The sequence below is a fragment of the Hyperoodon ampullatus genome (assembly GCF_949752795.1).
Source record: "Hyperoodon ampullatus genome assembly, chromosome: 16".
NCBI lineage: Eukaryota > Metazoa > Chordata > Mammalia > Artiodactyla > Ziphiidae > Hyperoodon > Hyperoodon ampullatus.
In genome coordinates this window covers 70906072-70930417 of record NC_136929.1, presented here as the reverse complement: position 1 = coordinate 70930417, position 24346 = coordinate 70906072, and the positions used below count along the sequence as shown (strand labels likewise).

The 24346-nt window shown below is 46.1% G+C and overlaps 1 protein-coding gene across 1 annotated transcript; it reads left to right on the top strand.

Moving 5' to 3' along the window:
- Positions 1-283: 283 nt before the first annotated feature.
- On the top strand, positions 284-18133 carry MEDAG (mesenteric estrogen dependent adipogenesis; the record flags this gene model as incomplete). The annotated part of the gene is made up of 5 exons (XM_079721911.1): positions 284-732; positions 10416-10525; positions 13303-13415; positions 16041-16326; positions 18009-18133. The coding sequence occupies exons 1-5, from the start codon at positions 455-457 to the stop codon at positions 18131-18133; spliced, it is 912 nt and encodes a 303-aa protein (XP_079578037.1). The 5' UTR covers positions 284-454.
- Between the last annotated feature and the right edge of the window lie 6213 nt (positions 18134-24346).

Below are 24346 nucleotides of genomic sequence, written 5' to 3'. Positions count from 1 at the left end.
AGCGTCCCCCCACCTCCGGCAGTGTCGCCCCCCGGCAGTGTCCCCTCCCCCGGCAGTGTCCCCCACCGGCAGCGTGTCTCCCCCACCCCACGCCGTGTCCAGGCAGGGGCGGGCCCAGCCCCAGGCGTGGAGCAGCGCCCCCCAGGGGGATGAGTAACCCTTGGCTGCGAGCGGGCGCAGCCAGGCGGGAGCGTGCCAAGTCCTGAGATGCCGGAACGCGCCCGGAGCGTCTGGGGTCGTGCCCGAGGGCCGGGAGGGGCGCGAGGCGGATAAAAGGGCCGCGCGGGGCCGGGGCCGCTTTCTCCGCGCGGTGCCTGCAGAGCTTCGCTCCTCGCCGGGCCGGCGGGCAGGCGGCCGGGGCAGCACCTGAGCGGCGACCCGGGCGCGGGGCCAACCGAGTCGGGGCGCCCGGCCCCTGTCGGGGTCTATCGACGGCAGGAGCGCGGGCCGGGCCATGGCGGGGCTGGAGAGCGCGCCGGCGGCCAGGCCGAGCCTGACCTCCATCTCGTCGGGGGAGCTGCGCAGCCTGTGGACGTGCGACTGCGAGCTGGCCCTGCTGCCCCTGGCCCAGCTGCTGCGCCTGCAGCCCGGCGCCTTCCAGCTGCGCGGCGACCAGCTGGTGGTCCCCGGCCCCGCGGAGCCCGCGGCCACGCGCGGGGGCTTCAACGTCTTCAGCGACGGCCTCGTGCGCCTCGACGGACAGCTCTACCGCCTCAGCAGCTACATCAGGAGGTGGGTGGGCCCGCCGCCTGGTCCCCGCCGAGGCCTTCACCCCGCTGCCCATCCCAGTCCTCTGGCCTCACTTCCTGAGATCCAGCCTGGATCGCCTCCTTCATCACACTTTCAGATTTTTCTCATTGCTAACGTCACTCGGAGGTGCAAAGCTCCCCCCACTCCCCCCCACCCCGCCCCCCGCCCTGGCTTTCTCTGCCCTTGGCACTGACATTCTGCAGCTGTCCAAGCTGCCCCGGGAGGGCATTAGGGCAGGTGCCTTAGGGAGAGTAGGGTGGGGAGCGCGTGGACTGGCGGATGATTCTTCTTTCTGGCTCCTCAACTGGATCAAATGAGCTCAAATTGGGGGCACACCCTTTGGGGATGTTTGCTAAGCAGAGACTCACACCCTGGCTTTAGACTGGGGGGAAGGGAAGGGGAGAGGATGTTCTGTTCTGTGCCCTGGGAGCTTTATCCAGTGACGAGACCCGGGGAGAAGCGTGCAGAAGTTTAACGTTTCCCATCTTTGGCCTCAGTGAGTTTTCAAAAAATAAATCAATAAACGGTGGCTGAGAAGGGACCAAAGACCCGTGAAGTCCAACCCAGGGCCGTGTGGGCTGTCGAGTGGGCAGCTCAGTTCTGGGAAAATGAGAGGGATGAGTGTGGCTTCCAGGATCCGGGGACAGAGCTTGGACCAAACCGAATCTGATGGAGGGTCACAGGATGCTTAACTGTGGTGGCCAAAGTGCCTGAAGCACTTCCTAGCAGACTGGAAGCCAGCAGGGATGTAGTCTATGGGAAGCAGGCTTTGATGGGGTAAAGGAGGAGGGAGCTTCACGCTGCATTCTGTGACTCTTGCTACCAGAGGTCACCCTGTGCCTCCAGAGGTCACGGGGTGGGGGGGGTGGTGGTGCTTATATTTGTGTTGCAGAGCTGAGTGCTGGGAAGCGGGCAGTGCAGTCTCCAGGTTGGTTCAGACGTGGGGAAGCTGGCCAGCTATTAAGATAGAAAGCCTTTGCTCCGGGGAAAGACAAGGGCCGGGGTCACCCTGTGGGTGGGATGGAGCCAAGAGGGGGAACCAAACAAAATGAGATGTTTAAAATGCCTTCTTCAAAGCTGCTGGGGAAAGCCTTGCTTTTCCACACAAAGGTAGTGAGGGCTCTGAGGGCCTGAAAAACCATTCCCCGGCAAGAATTTCTCCCTTTCTTAGTGAATTGAAAATTCCAAGCCATAAGCAGGGGACGGTGGGAGGAACCGAGTTAGAAATAAGATTTGCAAAGATTTTAAAAGAAGATAACCGTTATATTAACAGAGTATGAAAAAAATGTCCAGAATTAATTGAAGCTACAGGTTAGGCTTTGACAGAGTCAGCTCTCCCAGTCTCAGCAAACAATGCTGCAAAGCTTAAAATGGTTTTGAAGTCTGGTTGTTCAACTCTTGCTTGGAACACCTCCTCCCCGAAGGAACAGCAGTGTTCCCCTGGCAGTTTAGAGTCCAGAATAAACAATGACCAGGTGACACAGACCAGGGTGCAAACAGGAATCAGCAACTACAAGGTTCTCGTTGTCTAAGCAATCGTGTGAAGGCTTTTGTACCCTGGGAGTACCAAGGCGCCCCTGGGGATAACTGGGAAGGTGGAAGGAACAACCTGTCTTCCTCTCAGGGAACCTACTATGCAAATGCGGCAGCCTCTTATACCTGGGTGTACAGTCCTGGAGGACAACTGGGAGGGAACCTGGTCTGAATGGAGAGAGCCTTCTAGAAAGAGGGGGAAGACGGCTGTGGACAGCAGTGAGAGGTTTTGGATCAGGAGTGGGGTGCATAGTCGAATACAGATGTCTGAAGTTAACACAGATTTGCCCAGTTGTCTTTGGTCTGGAGATAGCATACAACTTCCTCTCTCAAAATCGTGCTCAAAAAGCAGCACTTCATTTCTTTCTTTCTCTCTTCCATCCTTCCTTCTCTCTCTCTCTCTCCCTCCCTTCCTTCCTTCAATAAGCTCTAGCTCGTTTAGCTGAAGAAGAATTGTACACGGTTTCCTTTTTACCAGTCAGTTCTGGAACACTTCTAAAGATCCCAGAATCACGTGGCTCAGTGACAGCCCCTTGCATACTCTGTAGTGTTTCTTTCAGGCTTTGCCTAGTTCAGTGTCATTGCCCCTGTGGTCCTGGACACCAGTTTTGGCCGACGTGGCATAGTTCCTCGAGGTCAGGCAGTTATCGGCGAGGATGGCCAGTTTTGCTTCGCCTTCCTAGTCTATCATCTTCAGAGTCACCTTGTACCCCACCATGTACTTTCCACTTTTTATGACACCTTAGGGCCTAGAGTTGATGGACTCCAGTGGCTTTTTTGTCTTCTTTGTGGCCCATATTCCTGCCTTACGTGTGGGATGGTCCCCAACCAAGAGCAGCCGCCGAGATGGCTGGAGAGTAAGAAACACAGAGTGATGATTCTTAATCATTTTGGACCATCAAGCTTTTGAGAATCGTAGGTAGACCTTCTTCCCAGAAAGGTCGAGATACACCTGATGTTGCTGACCAGGTAGTTTATGAGATGCTTGGATCCAGGTTAAGAATCCTTCCTCTTTACTTAGATTTTTTGGTTTTCTTTTAATCATTCAATAAATATTTTGGTGTGGGATAAGCAGGATTTCTTTTCATGGCCTCAGAAGTGTGTGCTGTGACTTTCACAAGGTCCTTTCCCAGAGAACCCCAAGAGGCTAAGAGCTACTGACCCTGACATTCATATGATTCACTTGCTCAGAGAGTAAGAGGAGATTTCAGGGGTTCTACGTACTCTGGTTTGTTTTGTAATACTGGAACGTTTTCCTAAATACGTACCTGCTAAATAAGCCTCAGGAAAACTAGGGGGGTGGGAAGGTCCAGTGATGGCACCCAGTCCTGAGAGCCTGCTTTCAAATTCTTTGTCCTCCTGTCGGGGATTTATGGCAAGATCTTTATGGCTATTTTTTTCTTTCAAGCTCAGGATTCCCACCCATGTTACAAACGAAACTTGCTCAGGGTTCCAGGTGCAAATTACCATTAACTACCACACACACACACACACACACACACACACACACCCTTATCTTTTTTCCTATAACGCAGCCTTTTAGTGGGCTGTAATGGCAAACATTTGACAAAGGAGCTCTAATTCCCTGTTTTCAGTGGTCCTCTAGCATGAAAGAGGCCGCTTGGACAAAAGAAAATAAAATTTTCTTAAAAAGAAGCTGCTTGGGTAATAAAAATAAGACCAATAATAATGGTGGCCACTAATGCTCACTTGAGTACCAGCAATGGGTGCAAAGTATTTCCCAGCTATCTCACAAAAGCTGACAAAGTCAGCACCATTGTCTGTTTCCCTTTTTTCCAGATGAGAAAATTAGGACTCAGAGAGATTAAATAGTTTCCCTGGGTGAGCTGCTGGTGAGCTGCGGGACCGGGGCCTCTCCACAGCGTTAGCTAACAATACAGCCCACCCTGTCAGCAAACTGCCTCGAACCTGGAATAATTCTGGCTTCCTATAGACCGCAGTGGCTTTCTTATAGATTTCCGGAAATCAAATTAATAACTGGAATGACGTCAGCCAGTACACATCTTATAAAATCAGCCTAAAAGAGAAAGTAAGTCCAGTGGTTTGAAGGAAGCCACTAACAGCAGTGCTGTGACCCGCTTCTGCCCAGATCTGACCAGCTGTTAGCTGAGTGACAGTCACACCTACCTCGAGATCAGCTGCCTGGGGCAGGGGACACAGGGGAGGAGAGTCAGGGTTGGATCATACTTAGATTTTCACTGGGGGGAGGTGTTTGGGCTCTGTCTGTGGCCCAGGCTACCTCTCAGAAACATCCCTGTATGCAACCCGGCCACCCTTGCTGTTGCCCTCAGCAAGCTCCCGACCTGTCCTCTGCTTTGGTCCCCATGTCTGAGTCTTGGATTTGATGACCTGCCCAGGACTGCAGCCCCTAAACAGGACTCACAGTGATATTGATGAAGTCATAATCTCTCACGTGTCGAGCTATGATTTTTACGGGATTCAGTTCGGAGTAAGTGTGGACAAGCATGAGTGCCAGGACCATTGTCTGTTTCCCTTTTTTACAGATGAGAAAATTGCCTTGGATTGAATTTGGTTTGAATCCTAGTTCTGCTGCTTACTAGCTGAGTGACTTGGGAAAGTTACTTAATCTCTGTGACTCAGTCTTCTCAGCTGTAAAATGGGAATAATAATGCCGACAACCTTATAGGGTTGTTGTTCACAATTAAAATGTATAAAGTTCTCAAAACAGTCATTGGTACCTATTCATCATGGGACAAATGTCAGCTTATGTACCTACCAAGCAACCCCAAGGCCAAGTGCTTCACACACACACTATTTAGTCTTTCAGCCACCTCATGGGGTACCTCTTATCAGCCAGATTTTACAGGTGAGGAAATGCATCTCAACAAGGTTAAGAAACTTGCTGAAGTCACAGAGACAGGAATCAAACCCAAATCGGGTGATTCAAAACAAGGGGCACTAGCCTTTGCTGCCTTCTTCCTCGGGAGACTTGCTTTGCCCTTCCAGCTACACTCCGGTCCTTGCAAATGCCTGCCTGTGGGCCTGGATGCCTCCACTTGCAGTCCGCAAGGCTTAGCTAAACCAAGGCTCCCCCGGGGTCCTCATCTCCCTCCTGCTTCTGCCCTCCCATTGGCAGTCTGTTTGGCCCGACGGAACAATCCCTCCTCTGTTCCCGTCCCAGCTCAGTAAGTGGTTCTAGCTCCAAGCCCCTTGGCTTCGCTCCTTCTTATTTACATTACTAGGACATAGCCCTGTGGATGCCTGAGCGCAGAGAACTGTGCATTCCTCTGGCATGTGTGTGTTTGAATGATTAACTCGTTTGTAAGCCTCTGAAAAACAGGGACCGTGGCTTAGACCAGTGCTTCTCAAACGTTAAATAAGCTTGCAGGTCTCCTGAGGATCTTGTGAAAATACAGATTTTCGATCAGATACATTCGGAGAGGGACCCAGGATTCTGCAGGTTTGCAAGCTCCCCCGTGATGCCAGTACCGTTGGTCCAAAGATCAGACTTTAAACAACAGGGCCTTAGATGTGTATCATTTCATATTGAAATGATACATTTTCTTAGCTGTCTCCCCAATAGACTAGATGCTTCTGGAAAGTGGGACTGTTTCCTTCTTCATTTTGTGTCCCCAGTGCCCAGCACATAGTAGGTGCTCAGTAAATGTCTCTTGCACGAAGGAATGAATGAACACGTGTATCGTTGATTAGAGTTACAGATGTTAGAGTGATAAATCTGAAATTTTTGCTTATTTAACTAGAGTTGAGGCAGAAGAAGGATGTGAGGGAGTGAACAGAAGGAATTGTTTCAGTGTGTAGGGAAGGCTTTGCATAAAACTAACAAGTTAACACTGGAAAGAATGTCCCTGTAAGCTTTTGCTTAGTCACAGCAAAGGACTGTGGAAGCTGTTAGCAATTTCTGGCCCTTTTACACAAGGACTATTCCAATATATTTCTCTTTTTATCTGCTCCTTCCTCCATACTTTAAAAAATGAACACACACACACACACACACACACACACAGAGATGGGAGCCATGTGTTTGAATTCCTATTTGTCTTTGAGCATTCAATTATCAGGGGCCAGGGAAATTTGGAGCAGCTTTTCAAATCATGCTAAAGATGATGTACAATTTGAAGAAAACTCTGGAGAAGGGTTGGCATCTTAGAGGGTGGGTGATCTTTCAGCTACTCCTGATTTGCTAGAAGCAAAAATTCAATGTTCTATCTTGGTCCCATCTTTCAGGTGTTGCCTTCGTTAAGCTGCTCCCTCTGGCCTTCCAAACTGAAAAGATGAGGAAAGAAATTGGAGCAAGGAAAGAGAAGCCCTTGCTTACTTTTCAGATCTTCATATAGTCCTCCTTTCCCGGTAACTCAAATGAACACAGCCCTGGCTGTGTGTCAGAAGCCTACAGAACTTCACCCCAAGGCCAGCGGAATTGGCCAGAATTAAAGACACTAATAATGTTTGTTGAGCATCTACTATGGGCCCAAGTACGGATGTCTATGTTACTGGCACTGCATTACATCATCAAATGGAAGGCAATACTGTTATGTCCCTTTGACAGATGAGGGAATGGATTCAGTGGGTTAAGTAACTCACTGAAGGTCATAATGAGTTGAGGCTCTGGGACGGAGTTCACACAGCCAGTCAATTAGAACGTGAATTAAATCTTCCTATTTCGAATCACTATGCTTTCTATGACGTTGTTCTGCCTTTCAATCTTTGGATTAAAGCCAGGCGTAGAAAGTTCCAGCCTAGCAGCATTTTGGGGCCAGGATAAAAGCAATGAAGAAATGAGAGTTTAAAGGAACTACCTTAAACTGTTTGCTTCTCATCCCTAATGAAAACTTCAGCGAATAGAATAAATATCCAGGACGCAGAAGCAATATTTGCATGAGTAATTCATAAATATGCATGACTGAAGATGAGATAACTGGTCCCTAAGGTCGTCTAGTCAGGCTCATCTTAAAACAAAACTGGTGGTTGAATGTCAGGTACTTAAAGACCTGTGAGATTTAGCAACTAGGTCCTCAATCTTTGTATTTTAGTGACTTACATATCCAAATTTCTTACCAGTGAGTTCCAAAGGGATGCTCACATGTATTTTATTCCACTGCAATTTTGAGGTGTTTAACGATTGGACCGTAACTGGGAGGCTGGGGATGGATGAATTAAGGAAGTAGTTCTTATTTGTGACCTGGTTTAAACAGGGTTAAGTAGGGATCTTGCCACAATCTCTTGTCTGTAAATTGTGTTATCAGAACTCTCTTGTGAGCAGCCTTTTCCCACATCTGTGGTACAGTGATAACTGGCGATGCTCTGTGATGATGTTTACAGCCCCGTTAAGATCCTAAAAGTGCCTCTAAATCATCAAAGGAAGATTAAATTATGTTGAGTATAGTCTTATGATTCAGGATATCTTATTAAATTCAGACTCCAAGAGAGGTGACTCATGGATAGGTTATGCATTAAACTCAATATGTAACTCTCCAGAAGATGCCCCCGTTCCCCTCCCCCGCCCAGTCTCCCTTCTTTGCTCAGGCCAAACCACAGCTCTCTGAGCCCTATAGCAGTCAAAAAAGTCTTCCACAGAATTTGGTGGAAAACTGATGATTCTTCCAACCAGTGATCATTTCCAAGTTGAGATTTTTACCTTTCTCCTGCCCGTGATACCTCCAATGAGACGTCAGTCGATTTTGTAGGCAGAGGCAGGTATTGCACTGTCATTTGGGTCATCAGGATAGTCTTCAAAGCTGCAGATTTTCTGGGTGTCCTGTACACACACGTGCACCATGTCCATGCCCTAGAGAGTGACAGTCAGACCGTGGATATGGAGAGAGCAGATAAATCGCTTTGAGGGAAATATTAAGTGCTTAAATGGCTCTAAATTAACTCCATGATACACAAGGTGGGAGAATGTGAAAATTGCTTTGGATGGATCACAGGTGGTACCCACTCCCAGCCAGCATCATGCATCTATCTCTTTGATGTTTAGTCCAATCAGACTTGCCCTTTTCTTCTTTTGCTAAAGGCTCTTCTTCCTGCTTTCTCCCCCTGCCTCTCCCCACACCCCCCTGCAACCACAGGCCTCACGGGCCGGCCTCTCCCTACCACTGCCCAGGTCTCTCTGCCCACCTGGGCCAGGTCCTTGGCAGCCGAATAGATGGATGGCGGAAGGGTGGGGTGCACAAGGGGCGCCTGTACCGCTGCTACCCCATCCCCACTTCCTGGGCCCTGAGCGCCTCAGATGTGCAAGGCACGTGTCAGCACGCCATCCGGTGCTTAGTGAATGCTGCTGAATGAATGAATGAATGAATGAGAGTGAGTGAACCCAGCAAATCGCGGTTCCCTTTCTCCTTCCTTCTCCTTCGCTTCCTTTCTCCAGTACCTTTCGGCAGTTGGTCAGTTGGGACAAAGAAGAACAGGAAACTTCTCCCTCTGCTGATGTGGGACACAGTGCCGCTCCCGCCAGGTGCCCCTTTACCCCATCCTCACTGTGCACCGTGCTGCCCAGAGGAGGATGGGGGTGGAGGAGGCACGGAGGGAGAACCATAGGAAATCCCTGGTCTGCGTCTGCATTATCATACCCAGTCCATGCCACTGCTAACCCCCTTCTCCATTCCCACCCTCCTCTCCCCTCGCGCCCACACCCCTGGACAGCGACACCTGCACCCGCTCTCCTTCCCTGGGTGCACCGGCCTGTGTCCCCCTCCCCACCGCAGGACCAGCCCCCTAACTACCCACGTGCCCCGGGTTGGGAGATGGACGCTACATTAAAAGCCTGGTGAAATAGAAGGCAGGAAGCATTTTAGATGCTCCGTCGGGGGTCAGGTTTTAAAAGCTCTCAAAATCAGATCTGACAATCCAAGAAAAAAGGATAATGACACAGATTTCTAAGAAACCAAGCTGGAGGCAGACAGTGGACGCTGTGTTTTCCTGACTCGGGGGGTGGATATTCTCCCACTGCTCTTGACCCAGGCCTGGGTCCCCGTCTCGCGCTCCGGCCCCTCTCAGTGGGCTGTGGGAAGAGGACAATGGGGAAGGAGGCTGAGGGGACTTTGCGGCCAGAGCTGTCCGCTGCAGGTGCTCCCCAGGGCTGTTATTTTCATGTCAGGCTCTGGAAGGACAAGAAGCCAGAAAGAAATGGGGGTGCCGTCTCTGCCGGGGACTAGATGTCAGGAGCCAACATGCGGCCCTTTAGCAAAAGCAGCCCATTCAGTCCATGCAGACCTTGCAGTGGTGCCCATCAGTGGGGAAGCCGCTGTGTCTTGAAGAGGGGCTGGGGTATCCGCATCCCCCAGCATGCTGGATGCCACTCAGCCTGCCAGTGTCCACGCCGCTTCTGAGCTTGAGTTTGGTTAGAAAATTAGCCGTCTTCTTGAAGGAAGCCAATTTGCACTTGCATCTGTCTTTTTTAAAATCAACAGTGCAGGTAGAGACACAGAAAGGCTGCTTGGAAAATGTGCAGAGTAGGGAGAGAAAGCTGACATAACGGAGGACAGAGTCAAAAAGCAAAAAGCTCTTCCTGGGCTGGAATAATGAACTAAAACCAAGGAGGCTAAATGTAATAGGGCCCTGGGCAGAAATCCAACATTCGTTTTGTTTTTTGTTTTTTTTTAAATTGCACAAGCTCACGATCAGGGAGATGTGAATTGGTTCATATGAATATTGGTTGACTGTCTAATCAGTGGAGCCGTCTGGGTTTATCCTGGGATTAGAGAAGGAAAGGAAAATTTCAGACCCACCAGTTAGGATGACTACACTGGAGAAGCCCCAGAAAATTCCACTTATTGAGTATAATTCATTCTCAACCCAGACATAGGGCTCCGGTAGCTTCAAATGAACGCTTACAGCCCAAAGATAGATGGTACTAGTCATCATCTGGTACAGGCTGCCCTTGAGAGCCAGGTATTGGTGCCAGGCACCCCCAGGACCAGGGCCACCTTTAGTTTGCATGCTGATCTGTCAGCTGATCAGGGGAGGGGATTTATTTATTTGGTACAAGATATGGTTGCCTCCCGAAGGACACTTTAGGGGACTTCCCTCAGAGGATCTGAGGATGTAGTAGACACCTGTCCAGTACGTCCCCTTCCTGACCTCGATGGGAAGGTACATCGCACTTGTAATCATCTCTTCTTTTTTCATAGATATGTGGAACTGACCAACTACTGCGATTATAAAAACTACCGGGAAACTATATTGAGCAAACCAATGCTGTTCTTTATTAATGTACAGACCAGAAAGGACTCCTCGAAAGGTAGGTATGTAAGTGTTTGGGTTTGGTTCTGCCTTGCTGGGCTGTGGGCTGTGGACTGTACCCTGCTGATGAGGTAGAAGTTGGGAGTGGAGAAAGCAGGGTGGATGTCAGCTTGTGCAAGGCTGGAAGCCTGGTGTGTGAGGCCATCAGCACAGCACAAGCCTGCAGAGCAAGCCTCTAAGTGATCCTACGGCAGAAGCCATCTGTCTCTGAGTCTTGTTTCATACTTCCTGTCTATGCAGGAAGTGATCTCTGAGCCTGCAAGCGTTGCAAAAGTGACCAGAGTGATGAAGATGATGATATATAATATTGCCTACCACGTACCAAGCACTTCTGTGAGGCATGTGCTAATGTGAATAATTGGTCAACAGCCCAGTAGGGCATATCACCCAAAGGAGAACATTTTTGAGCATGAAAGCAGGAACTGTAATAAGTATGCTGGGATAAAGGTATAAACTAGAACTGACTCAGGCATAACTAGGATGCCTGGCCAGCCTGCCTATGTGGTACTTATCCCATCCCCATTTTATAGATGAGAAAACTAAGGTAAAGAAAATAAACGCTTATGTAGATGCTTTTATGTTTCATGCTCTGGCCTTCGAATTTCAATTTTAGAGATATCTCTTTATTGTTTCTTCCAGGAAATCAGACTGATAACAACTATATTGACTCAAATTCCAATATGAAAATATCTCCATGTTCCTTTCTTCCTCCTGCTCAGTGATACATGGGGAAAGTCATGGGCATAAGTTGTGTAATAGCGGTAGCATTTCTTACACTTACTTCTAAATAACGTTCTTAAAATGAGACCAAGAGAGTAAGAATTGATCTACAAATTCCAAATAGACTTCCTGAAACATGCCTTTCCTCATTCAGATTCGTTGGACCTGATTCTCTGCTCGTCTCATGCAGAGTCATTCAGATTCCCTTCTCACTTCATAAGTCAAAGTCATAATGTCCTTCTTGGCAGGAGGGGCCGGGAACAGATCACACTGTAACAAGCAATGCTCGTTAGAGCATCTGAGCCCCTGATGTTATTTGGCTTGCTGGTGACCAGAAAGCCCAGAATTCTCTAAGAATGTAATGCACAGATGTATCCAGTATACCTCCCGCATTGATCGCTCAGGAGGATTCTTAAGAAAGAATAAGAGACCTCTCCATTTTAACATTTTAATGAACATACAGGGAATGGTATAAGGAAATATTTGTGGATGGCCTTGAAAAGATTCACAGTTATATAATGCTTGTGGAAGGAGGTAGAGAAACCCAGTCCTCATTGGCTGTGAGGAAAGCCATGAAATGAAGAGATTCTGTGACACAAAGCTTAAGATGGTCAAGTTTAAATTATGAAAATTGTGATTAGGGCGACATGTCCAGCCCTGCTGCTATCCTAAACTTGTACTTTTGTGCAAATTTAGAAGAAGCCACCATTAACTCAAGACAATTTACTAATCCTTCCCAGAAGTTTGTCATAATAAATGTACAAGTAGACAATGTGGAAGCGATTGGCATCCTCTAGAATTGTGCAGTGCACAACCTGCCCAGCCTGCACAACGGCAGATGGAGGGTGGCGGCCTTAAGTATCTAATGAGCCCAAAGGTCTTGGTTTAGTTTATGTGAAAGTTAATTCAAGGTATCAAATAGCTGGTTTGCTTTACTTGCTTATTTATATCTTTTCTCAAAGAGGAAATAAGGTAGTTTCTATCTAAAGTGCCCCCAAAAATAATTTGGGAGAAAGGAAAACAGGGGAAGGAAAAATAAGATGGATAAGGTTAGTGCAAAGGTTAGTTCAAAATGTATTCCCCAAGGACATAACACTTGCTATTGGTGGACCACAGGTTTGATGCTCAAAGCCCGTGTAGAAAGTTCAGTTCCCCAAATCACATGATGGCTGGTCCATGGCCTTTAAACAAAGGGTGGCATTCTATGTTATGGGTCTCCCTAGAAAAAGTGCTTGAGTAATGAAGGACATGGCGCTTGATTCCGGGGGCTGGAAAAGTTAAGAGGTTGTTGGTTCGCAGTATTTAAAATTTCCTAGGGAGTAAACAACCACCCCTTTGCTTAGATTAGATAGAACTGGACAGAACTGGATTTAAACCAAACCAAACCGATCAAATAAAGAACAAAAAACAACTGCCAGGACACAGACATGGCATTATTTAAACAATGGGAGGGACATTTCCGCTGGGCTTGTGCTGGGCTGGGGTGTGGAGGAGAACCAATCTCAGATTGCCTTGGTCCTTAGAACTCTAGACTAGCTCTTTGCAGACTGAAAGCCAGGTCTCTGGGGGAGGACAGGGAATGATAAGGGAGGGGGAAGGCAGGGGCAGCGTCCTCCCCTGGACTGATTTTCTGCTTTGTAAGTGAGGAAATGTGGGTGAGAGCCAAGTTGCTGTTTATCCAGCAAGGCAGTGACACGAAAACCAGCCATCTCCAGTTTTCACTTTGGCTCCCATGCTGGCTGCACACAGAGGAGACTCAGTGCTTATCTGTGATAATTATGGACTGGAACTTTCGATTTCTGAGGCAAGAGTGACAAAGTGCAGCCTGGGGGGAGCTGATTTTCTAACCTGCATTGACAGTATCCTGGAGCTTCCGCACGCCTGCAAATTTCTCGGAAACATTTCTAGAAACCTGGTTAGGCTTTGCAGTGAGGGAGGAGCGAGGGAGGTTATAAATTAATAAAATCTCCAAATATGGTGGGAATCACTGCTTTGTCAGATACTAAGAAGTACACATGCACCCTTGTTTCTTGACTTCTACTTCCTTATTTCTAGAAAGAACGTATGCGTTTCTTGTGAACACCAGGCACCCCAAGATAAGAAGACAGATAGAGCAGGGGATGGACATGGTCATCTCCTCAGTGATTGGAGAAAGCTACTGGCTTCAGGTGAGGTTGCCTTGTGTTTGTTAAATTTCATTAGGTCCCATTTGTTTATTTTTGTTTTTATTTCCATTTCTCAAGGAGCTGGGTCATAAAGGATCTTGCTGTGATTTATGTCATAGAGTGTTCTGCTTATGTTTTCCCCTTAGAGTTTTATAGTGTCTGGCCTTACATTTAGGTCTTTAATCCATTTTGAGTTTACTTTTGTGTATGGTGTTAGGGAGTGTTCTAATTTCATTCTTTTACATGTCGCTGTCCAGTTTTCTCAGCACCACTTGTTGAAGAGGCTGTCTTTTCTCCATTGGATATTCTTGACTCCTCTATCAAAAATAAGGTGACCAGGGGCTTCCCTGGTGGCACAGTGGTTGAGAGTCCGCCTGCCGATGCAGGGGACATGGGTTCGTGCCCCAGTCCGGGAAGATCCCACGTGCCACGGAGCGGCTGGGCCCGTGAGCCATGGCTGCTGAGCCTGCGCGTCCGGAGCCTGTGCTCCGCAGCGGGAGAGGCCACAACAGTGAGAGGCCCATGTACCGCAAAAAAAAAAAAAAAAAGAAAGTCTAGTCGATGAAGTTGCTTTCGCATGTGCGAGCAACAGGGCTATAAAAAAAAAATAAGGTGACCATATGTGTGTTGGTTTATCTCTGGGCTTTCTATCCTGTTCCATTGATCTATATTTCTGTTTTTATGCCAGTACTATACTTTCTTGATTACTGTAGCTTTGTAGTATAGTCTGAAGTCAGGGAGCCTGATTCCTTCAGCTCCGTTTTTCTTTCTCAAGATTGCTCTGGCTATTTGGGGTCTTTTATGTTTCCATACACATTGTGAAATTTTTTGTTCTAGTTCTGTGAAAACTGCCATTGGTAGTTTGATACAGATTGCATTGAATCTGTAGATTGCTTTGGGTAATATAGTCATTTTCACAATGTTGATTCTTCCAATCCAAGAACATGGTATTTCCCTCCATCTGTTTATATCACCTTTAATTTCTTTCATCAGTGTCTTATAGTTTTCTGCATACAGGTCTTTTGTCTCCTTAGGTAGGCTTATTCCTAGGTATTTTAGTCTTTTTGTTGCAATGGTAAATGGGAGTGTTTCCTTAATTTCTCTTTCAGATTTTTTCATCATTAGTGTTTAGGAATGCAAGAGATTTCTGTGCATTAATTTTTATTTGAGCTTTGTGTATGAATTCAAAGCTGACGCGTTATTTGATTTCTTCTATTGGTTTGGGCTCAGCAATTCCACTGTAAAAGTGAATGGAAAAGTTCTGACGAAAATACAACCCTCAGAATGGGAGAAAATATTTGCAAATGAAGCAACTGACAAAGGATTAATCTCCAAAATTTACAAGCAGCTCATGCATCTCTATCAAAAAAACAACCCAATCCAAAAATGGGCAGAAGACCTAAATAGACATTTCTCCGAAGAAGATATACAGACTGCCAATAAACACATGAAAGGATGCTCAACACCACTAATCATTAGAGAAGTGCAAATCAAAACTACAATGAGATATCACCTCACACCAGTCAGAGTGGCCATCATCAAAAAATGTACAAAGAATAAATGCTGGAGAGGGTGTGGAGAAAAGGAAACCCTCCTGCACTGTTGGTGAGAATGTAAATTGATACAGTCACTATGGAGAACAGTATGGAGGTTCCTTAAAAAACTAAAAATAGAACTACCATATGACCCAGCAATCCCACTACTGGGCATATACCCTTAGAAAACCTTAATTCAAAAAGAGTCATGTACCACAATGTTCATTGCCACTCTATTTACAATAGCCAGGACATGGAAGCAACCTAAGTGTCCATCAACAGATGAATGGATAAAGAAGATGTGGCACATATATACAATGGAATATTACTCAGCCATAGAAAGCAACGAAATTGAGTTATTTGTAGTGAGGTGGATGGCCCAGAGTCTGTCATACAGAGTGAAGTAAGTCAGAAAGAGAAAAACAAATACAGTATGCTAACACATATATATGGAATCTAAAAAAAAGATTCTGAAGGACAGGAATAAAGACGCAGATGTAGAGAATGGACTTGAGGACACGGGGAGTGGGAAGGGGAAGCTGGGATGAAGCGAGAGAGTGGCATGGACTTATATACACACTACCAAATGTAAAATAGCTAGCTAGTGGGAAGTAGGCGCATAGCACAGGGAGATCAGCTCGGATCAGAGGGGTGGGATAGGGAGGGTGGGAGGGAGACGCAAGACGGAGGAGATATGGGGATGTATGTATATGTATAGCTGATTCACTTTGTTATAAAGCAGAAACTAACACACCATTGTAAAGCAATTATACTCCAATAAAGATGTCAAATAAATAAGTAAAAGATAAAGGCAACTGTTTAAAAATACGTCAGAAAATGTATACATATAGCTGACTCCGTTCGTTGTGCAGCAGACACTAACGCAACGTTGTAAAGCAACTATACCCCAATTAAAAAAAATCTATACCTTCTTGTTTGGAAAAAAAATATGTCAGAAAGGAAGAGAAATAAGAGGTGTGATATTTTGGACATTTGGACAGTTAATTCTATAATATAATTCTATGATATAAGTCTGTAATACAACATTATCATTATATCCATGAAATTAATTAAATGCTTCTCTCTCTTTCAGTTTGATTTTCAAGAGGCAGTAAAGAATTTTCTCCCTCCAGGAAACAAAGTGGTTAATGGAGAAGATTTGAGCTTTGCGTATGAATTCAAAGCTGACGCGTTATTTGATTTCTTCTATTGGTTTGGGCTCAGCAATTCCACTGTCAAAGTGAATGGAAAAGTTCTGAATTTGTCAAGTACAAGTCCAGAAAAGAAGGAGACCATCAAATTATTTCTGGAAAAGATGAGTGAACCTTTAATCCGAAGGAGCAGTTTCTCGGACCGAAAATTCAGTGTAACTTCCAGAGGTATGTTAAAAATTCTCAAGTACCCGAGGAACGTAGTTAAATTAAAGGGTAGAATAATATCATGGGGGAGGACAATCAATTAATGGAAAAGGTAAGGCTTCTTGGTAAAGGGGAAATATGATATCACATATTTCAGAAACTAGGAAGTGAGAAACATTTACTACCAAAAAGAAATATAGTAAATTAACACAACATTGTAAGTCAATTACACTTCCATAAAAATTTTAAAAGAAAAAAAAGAAAAGAAATATAGTGACTTTTCCTTTTAGGCTCCTTAAAGTTTTCTGACATAGCAGTTTTATAGTGCAGCATACCCAGAAAATAATTTTAGAATATATTATTAATGTAAATACATGTTAATACTCATTGAAATATTATTAACAATAATTTAACTATAGAAGAATGATGCTTTCCTGATGTGCATATTCAGGGCAACAGAATGTTAAGGAAAAGTGTTGGCTGAGGGGGGAAGACACATGGTCGGGATATCCATCTTTATAAATATTTGGAAGGGTTCTCCAGAGTTTCTAAGACCACAAAAGAATATCTCTTGAGACTGCTTCACTTAACAGACTGCAGGTCACATCTGGTGCGTTCTAGATTTTACATCCGGGGCCTCCTCCCCAGGACTTGGGGAGACTTTTCAGTCTGATGTGGCTAAGGCAGTGATATCAGTCAAGTTATCTGGATCTGTCTTCTGCTGAGCCTGCTGTCTGTCCCAGGCCAGTCTGTGCTGGAAGGCAACTTCCTTGAACCAGGACTTTGGCTGCTCATTGCAAACAAACAAACAAAGAAAAACAAGCAAAAGACAACAACAAAACACCAGTCTCTACGAACCTGTCATTTTCAAAAAGTTAAAAAAAAAATACAGAGGCTTCATTAGTTGCATTTAATGACAGTTGCTTTCTTCCAATGTTTCTAGCAAAAATGCTTACTCCTAGCTATTTCTTATCCTGGAAGGTAGCTTCCCTCTGTCTCTCTCTCTCTCTGTCTCTCCCTCCTTCCCTCCGTCCCTCCTGCCTTTCTCCCACCTCCTCCTCCTTCTCTCTCCCTCTTTGTTGCTTTGCTTTCTCTGTCTGGGTGCTTCTTACAAAGATGCCTTTGTGCTTTGCTCCATTGCTGCCATGGTGCGGGGGGGAGGGGAAGTTATATGCTCATCCTTTTGGGGGAAGATTACCTTGCCTGGTTGTGGCCATCCCCCCTGCATCAGCAGACGGACTCTCAACCACTGTGCCACCAGGGAAGCCCGTGGGGAAGGATTCTTCAAGGCCCACCTGAGTCGTCATTAGGCACCGCAGATGACCCAACCACCGTGCATCACCCACTCGGCAGGCAGCTCCGCTGGCTCAGCCCTGGTGATCACTTAGCCCGGCTTCATCTCCTTCTCGAAAACAGACCTTTGTCCTAGGCATCTTTTCCCCACGTGTGGGCCTTTTGTCATCAAGTGAGAAAAGGTACCTGTAACTCCAGCCCGTGGAGAAGCAAGTGACAATCCACATCCTTCTGGTGAACAGAAAGCAACACGTTTCTGTCAGCTTTTTGAGTTTTTCTGAGGAAGCCAGGATTCCCTATTCATTATTGAAATGGTTACGTGGGATGCTGCATGGGCTTTAGGTACTGTTGGATTTTGGTTTTAGTTTTCCAGAGATGGTAATAATGCAAGCCCTGTTTACTTTTCTCAGGTTCACTAGATGAAGTTTTTAACTGCAGTCTGTCACCCAGATCATCTCTGATGGAGCCTCTTTTGGCAGAATTACCATTTCCATGTGTTCTGGAATCTGAAGAGACACCCAACCCATTTATCTGATCGGATTGGACATTTTGCGGCTCCTCCTGCACCCCAGGCCTGTGCCAGAACCGAGGGCTGAGGGAATCCAAGAGAGATGGGAGGCAGGTACCTCTGCCCTCTGCTCCTACAGAGACCCCGCCTTTCCATGTTTGTGGGTGATGCCTTGGCAGGGCTGATGCAGCTGTCTTCAGGATGGGAGGGCTTTGGCCCCATGGCCTGACCGGTTCCTCTCCTTTGAACACTTCTCCAAAGAGGCAGAAGGGGTGGCAGGGTCCTGCCGCCCTGAATATTTCGCTTATACCCTGGCGTCCTGGGAGCTTCCTGGGCAGCCTTTGTGGGAGCCATCTGACCTGGGTTTTTTGCCCTGTGATGCTTCCTAAATCTGGGTTTAGCCCTCTGCTTGTCTGAACCCAAACCCAGCGAGCATGGGGTTAGCAGTGCCGTTCTCTTGCAAACCTTGCTGAGCAAAAAGCCCAGGACACCCTTCATCAGAAAGCAAGTATGTTTTTCATCCTGCCCATAGGATGAAACCTTAGGAGAACATTCACGGTGAGGCTCGCGGGAGGATTGGCCAGGTTGATACGGCGGTAACCCTGCCACCCGCTGCCTGAAGTTTGAACTCCCTTGACCTCCCTCTTAACAAAGTGGCCCGTGTAGAAAGAGGCCAGGTGATGTGATTCCAAACATGACAGGAGAAGGATAATGTATGCGGCATTGTCCTCTCTATTAAAACCACATTATGTCAGTTGGGTATTTCATAAGCTTTTAGCCATCCTAACACTAAAAGCAAAATAGAAGAAAGCTATACCATTACCATAATACATTGTTCCAGCGTACATTTTTCATCTCATAGCTACAGTGGAGTTCTTCAAAAAGAAAAAAAAATCATCCTATTTGCATCCTAAAAACCTGCATGAATGAGTTGCTACACAGGCTTATAATGAGAAAGATTTCTGGGTCCTGAGTAAAATTTTTCTGTCCTTTTAAAAAATACTCCTGTATTATACATTATGATAGCACTACTGCTTGTCCTTTCATTTATATTTGAAATGGTATGTACCATATTTGTGCAATTAAATTTTTCCTTAACATTCAGCATCGAATTGAGTAAATTTGTGACCAAGTATGTGTGATCTTTCTGTCACACTCGGCAGGTGGTATGTGGGCCTTGTAACTTACTTACAGTAAGAATTGTGGTTTTACAGCTACTTTATCAAGAAGAGCCTTCTTTGAAGAATAGGTCTATGAAGTATTTGGAGGAAAAAGCTGATACTGATGTTTCAGAAACAGGGAATGTTCCTTAATAACAGAAGATGATAAACATTTGTTATTCAAACTCGGTGCAAAATGAAGAGTATTAACAAAAAAATAAGTTATACACCAGAACAAACAAACCTTAGGTGAATATCAAATAGTATATGCTTCCCAAAGGAAATAGAAACTCTATTCACAAAAATTGACAAAGTCCATTTTTTGAAAATAGTTGAATTCAGGAAAACCATTGGTAATCGCTCCAGAAATGGACTAAATATCTGGAAGTTTTCTTTTTTAATTTATTATTTTATTTATTTATTATTTTTGGCTGCGTTGGGTCTTCATTGCTGCCCGCGGGCTTTCTCTAGTTGCGGCGAGCGGGGGTCTACTGTTCCTTGCTGTGCGCAGGCTTCTCATTGCAGTGGCTTCTCTTGTTATGGAGCACGCGCTCTAGGCACGCGGGCTTCAGTAGTTGTGGCTCGTGAGCTTCAGTAGTTGTGGCTCATGGGCTCTAGAGCGCAGGCTCAATAGTTGTGGCACACGGGCTTAGTTGCTCCGCGGCATGTGGGATCTTCCTGGACCAGGGCTGAAACCCGTGTCCGGCCCTGGAAGGTTTCTTTTATCATTAAAAATTGTTTTCAGTCAACTCAGAGCCAAATGCATTTACTCAATTCAATATTCACTTACCAAAGTTTTATGACTGCCTCCAAGGAAATATACACTGTGCTAATGTATATTTCATTAGCAAATGTCACAAAGAATTGATACTGGGAAATCCATAAAATGGGTGAAAAGCCTATTGGGACAGATCTTCCTGGGTAAAAGTGACCTCAGTCTGGATGTATATTTGCCCTAATTCAGACATCTTAAACAGTTTAAGATCAGTAGAAATGTATAGGACAAGAATGGCCTAAGCAATCATTCATTCCATTCATTCATTCATTTATCACATATGATTGAGTGCCTACTGTGCGCAGTGCACTGGAGCTGGTTTATAAAGGTGCCTAAAACATGGCCCTTGCTCTCAAGAAACATCCAGTCTTGTAAAAGACGGGTGTACAGCTAGTAAGAACAATAAAATCAGTGCTACGGGAGAGATTCAAAAAGGAAAGTGTCTAAAACGCTTATGATCCAGTTTTGGAGATAAAATTAATGACGTGTAACTGTAAAATTCAGTTTTAAAAGAAACATGTAAGGATCAATTTATCCAAACAACTGATTTACTGAAGCTCTCAGTGAAAGAGTCACCTTGGAAGCTATTAATTTTTTCCAACAAGAATGCAATCCGGACATTATCTCCAGAATAAGGGAGTTTTTCTCTTATTACCTCATGGTTAGAGTTTGATTTTTGGCCAAAGGAAAACATTGTCCAACTTGATTGCCTACCTTAATTATCAGCTCGAATGTCTTCTTACTGTTTCAAATACCCAGTCTATCTTCAAAGAGCCAAGTTATACCCCGATTTAAGAAATTCAAAAGAATGTGCATCAGTGTTTGAAGGGAGTTTCTAAAGAATTTCAAAGATGCTTTAAGCAATGGCAGTGTCATTATAATAAATGATTACTTTGAAGAAGAGAACATTCATTTGGATGGCTAACTGCTGGTCTAACAGATTTAAAACGAGTGTTCACACTTGATACTCACGGCTTGAATAAACTTGAGAGAACCAATAATGCAAGGCATTAGTAATTGTTCTTAAGGGTTCAGAGAAGAGAAAAACACAAGAATCGGAGACAGCAGAGATGGCCCAGGAAGGAGGTGACATTTATATACGATGGATGAGGTTTTGATAGAATCAAAGGTCTGAACTTGCTGTTATGGCTTTATTTGGATAAAATGTGAGTTTGGTGAGTGGCAGGTTAGAAGCAGAGCTTAGAACTTACCCTGTTAAACTGGACTGTCCTAATAAAATAGAGACCAATATAAACTTTTCTTTTCTGGATTTTTCAATAAAAACATAGCAATCCTTCTTGGACGGCTTAAACACAGCCCTTCTTAGTGGCAGATGTGAACCAGGTGACCTCAGGAAGACCTGGATCTCTGCTGGTAATTTTAAGTGTCAGTTTGGCTGGGCCACGGTGTCCAGATGTGTCGACAAACATTATTCTTGATGTTTCTATGAGGGTGTTTTGGATGAGGCTAACATTTAAATCAGTGGACTTTAAGTAAAGCAGATTGTCCTCCACAATGTGAATGGGCCTCTCCCATCAGCTGAAGGCCTGAACAGAACAAAAGTCTGACCTCCCCTGAGCAAGACAAAATTTTGCACAGATGACCTTCAGACTTGAACTGCAATGTAGGATCTGCCCTGGGCCTCTGGCCTGCTGGCCTACTTTGCAGATTTAGGACTTGTCAGTCCCCACAACTGTGTGATCCAGTTCCTTAAACTAAGTTTCTTTCTCTCTCTCTCCACACACACACACTATTGGTTCTGTTTCTCTAGAGAACCCTTAATAATACAGAGTCCATCACAGAAATGGAGAAAATGTTTTACGAGTTAATCCATCAGCTAAAACAAAGAGAAAAGACAGTATTTTTTTTTTTTTACATGAAGACACTTGAATAAAAGCATTGCATGCCACATAATAACAGGAAGTCTTGCCAAAATACAGCAAGCAAGCCAGAAAAACTTCACTCAGTATATTCATATCCAGAGCACTTGGCATTGCTGAAGAATGGCCGTGACCTCTTCTGGGCTTTCGGAAACAGTCACCGGCCAAGTCTCCCATCAACTCTTCCGCATCCTTCCTCTCGTTCCGGAGACAACCTTTCCTCTCGTTACCTGGAGCAGAGGTCCTCAAACTTGGATGTGCCCTGGAATCTCTTGGAGGTTTAGCTGCAGATCCTGACTCAGGAGCTCAGTGGGGGAGGGAGGGAGAGCTGTGTTTCTGCCTTTCTAACCAGTTCCCAGGTGATGCCGAGGCCACTGGTCCTGGGACAAGGCTCTAGACCTGTCCATCTCAAGCGTTACGAATCACCTGGGGATCTTGTTAGAAAAGCAGAATCTTGTTCCCCCCTGACTTACTGACTCAGAACTCGTGTTCTCGTCAAATGCCCAGGTGGTGTGGACACGCTCAGTTTGGGGATAGCTTGCTGGCACATCTGCTTTCTCCCGGCTGGGACCCTGTCTACTCTCTCCTGGAGCATCAAGTTCTCTCTCTCTCCCTGCTTCTTACCCTTGGCCTATGAACTTGGTTATTCTTCTCTGCTTTCAAGTAATAACTCTCCAGGTGACCCACGCCCTCTTCCCCCGCTAGACCTTCTTCTCCTTCACAGGCAAAATTTGAGTGTTCGGGCTTCCCTGGTGGCGCAGTGGTTGAGAGTCCGCCTGCCGATGCAGGGGACGTGGGTTCGTGCCCCGGTCCGGGAAGATCCCACATGCCGCGGAGCGGCTGGGCCCGTGAGCCATGGCCGCTGAGCCTGCGCGTCCGGAGCCTGTGCTGCGCAATGGGAGAGGCCACAACAGTGAGAGGCCCGCGTACCGGAAAAAAGGAAGAAAGAAAAATAAACAAATTTGAGTGTTCTTTCGTTGCTGTCTCTTCCCTCCACCACCCACCCCCACCTTGACTTCTTCATATCACGCTCCCTCTGTACGTGTGTGTGGCAGAAAGAAATTTCTTGTCATAATGTGAATTGGAAACCAGTTCCCATTTAACTCATTTGATGCAACTACTCTCAATTGGTTTTGGTCAATTCAAAACTCTGTCACAGGCGCGTTGGTAACCTCAAGGTCTTCGTGTCTGTGTGATGGATCTACTCTGGCAGGTGAACGGAACCTGGCTTCTCTTACTCCCGGAAAAGAGGATTTACTTAAACTACTGACCTGAGCCCTCACGCTGTTGCCTAACCCACTCGGTGCACACTCCTCATGTTTAGGTGGAGCTCCTCAGCGTGGCTGTGGGGCTGCTTGGCTGTCCCCCTCACCTTTCACAGTATGGCAAGACCAAGCTCGCAGGGCCTCTGGAGGACACAGGCTGTTTCCCCCTCCTGGGTCCTTCCTGGGCCTTGGGGCACCTCTCCCTCTTCACCTGCTTGCCTCTCGGGCATCTTGGAAAACTGAGCTCAGGCAATTCCTCTCCCCCTCCCCCAAGGTCCCATAATACTCTCGGCACCGCCCTTAATGTCACCATACAGCTCACATCAGGTGCTCAGTATTTGTTGAGGGGAAGAAGAAAGGAAAAAAAATCTGCTTAATCCTTAAACGGAGTTGCCTCAAGGAACCCAAATTCAAAGGCAGGAAGAGTGCTGTACTGCTCATAATGAAATGGACCTGTGATACAGGTCCATCCGTCTACAGAAGCAGAAGCAGAAATGAAAGGCTATAAAAAAGAATGAAGGACTTCCCTGGTGGTGCAGTGGTTAAGAATCCGCCTGCCAATGCAGGGGACATGGGTTCGAGCCCTGGTCTGGGGAGATCCCACATGCCGCGGAGCATCTAAGCTCGTGAGCCACACCCACTGAGCCTGCGCTCTAGAGCCTGTGAGGCACAACTACTGAGCCCCTGTGCCACAGCTACTGAAGCCCGCGCGCCTGGAGTCCGTGCTCCACAAGAGAAGCCACCGCAATGAGAAGCCAGCGCACGGCAACGCAGAATAGCCCCAGTTCGCTGCAACTAGAGAAAGCCTGCACGCCGGAATGAAGACCCCACGCAACCAAAGATTAAAAAAATAATTAATTAATTAAAAATTTTTAAAAAATAAAATTAAATTAAAAAAAAGAACGAAGATCCAAAGAGTAATAAGACAAAAGAGCAATACCTTAGGTGTGTGTGGCTTTACGATTTATAAATTATCGTTAGAATTATTCATCTTTACAGCCCAGTGAGGTGGGTACTCGTATATTCCTTTTACAGATAAGGAAGCTGAGGCTCGGAGCAGTACCTGCTTTACTCCCAAGGCCCTCAGGTAGAAAGTGACAGATCTTCTGGCTCTCGATTCAGCGCGTATCCCTCCCCGCCATTTCACAGCTTGCCTAAGA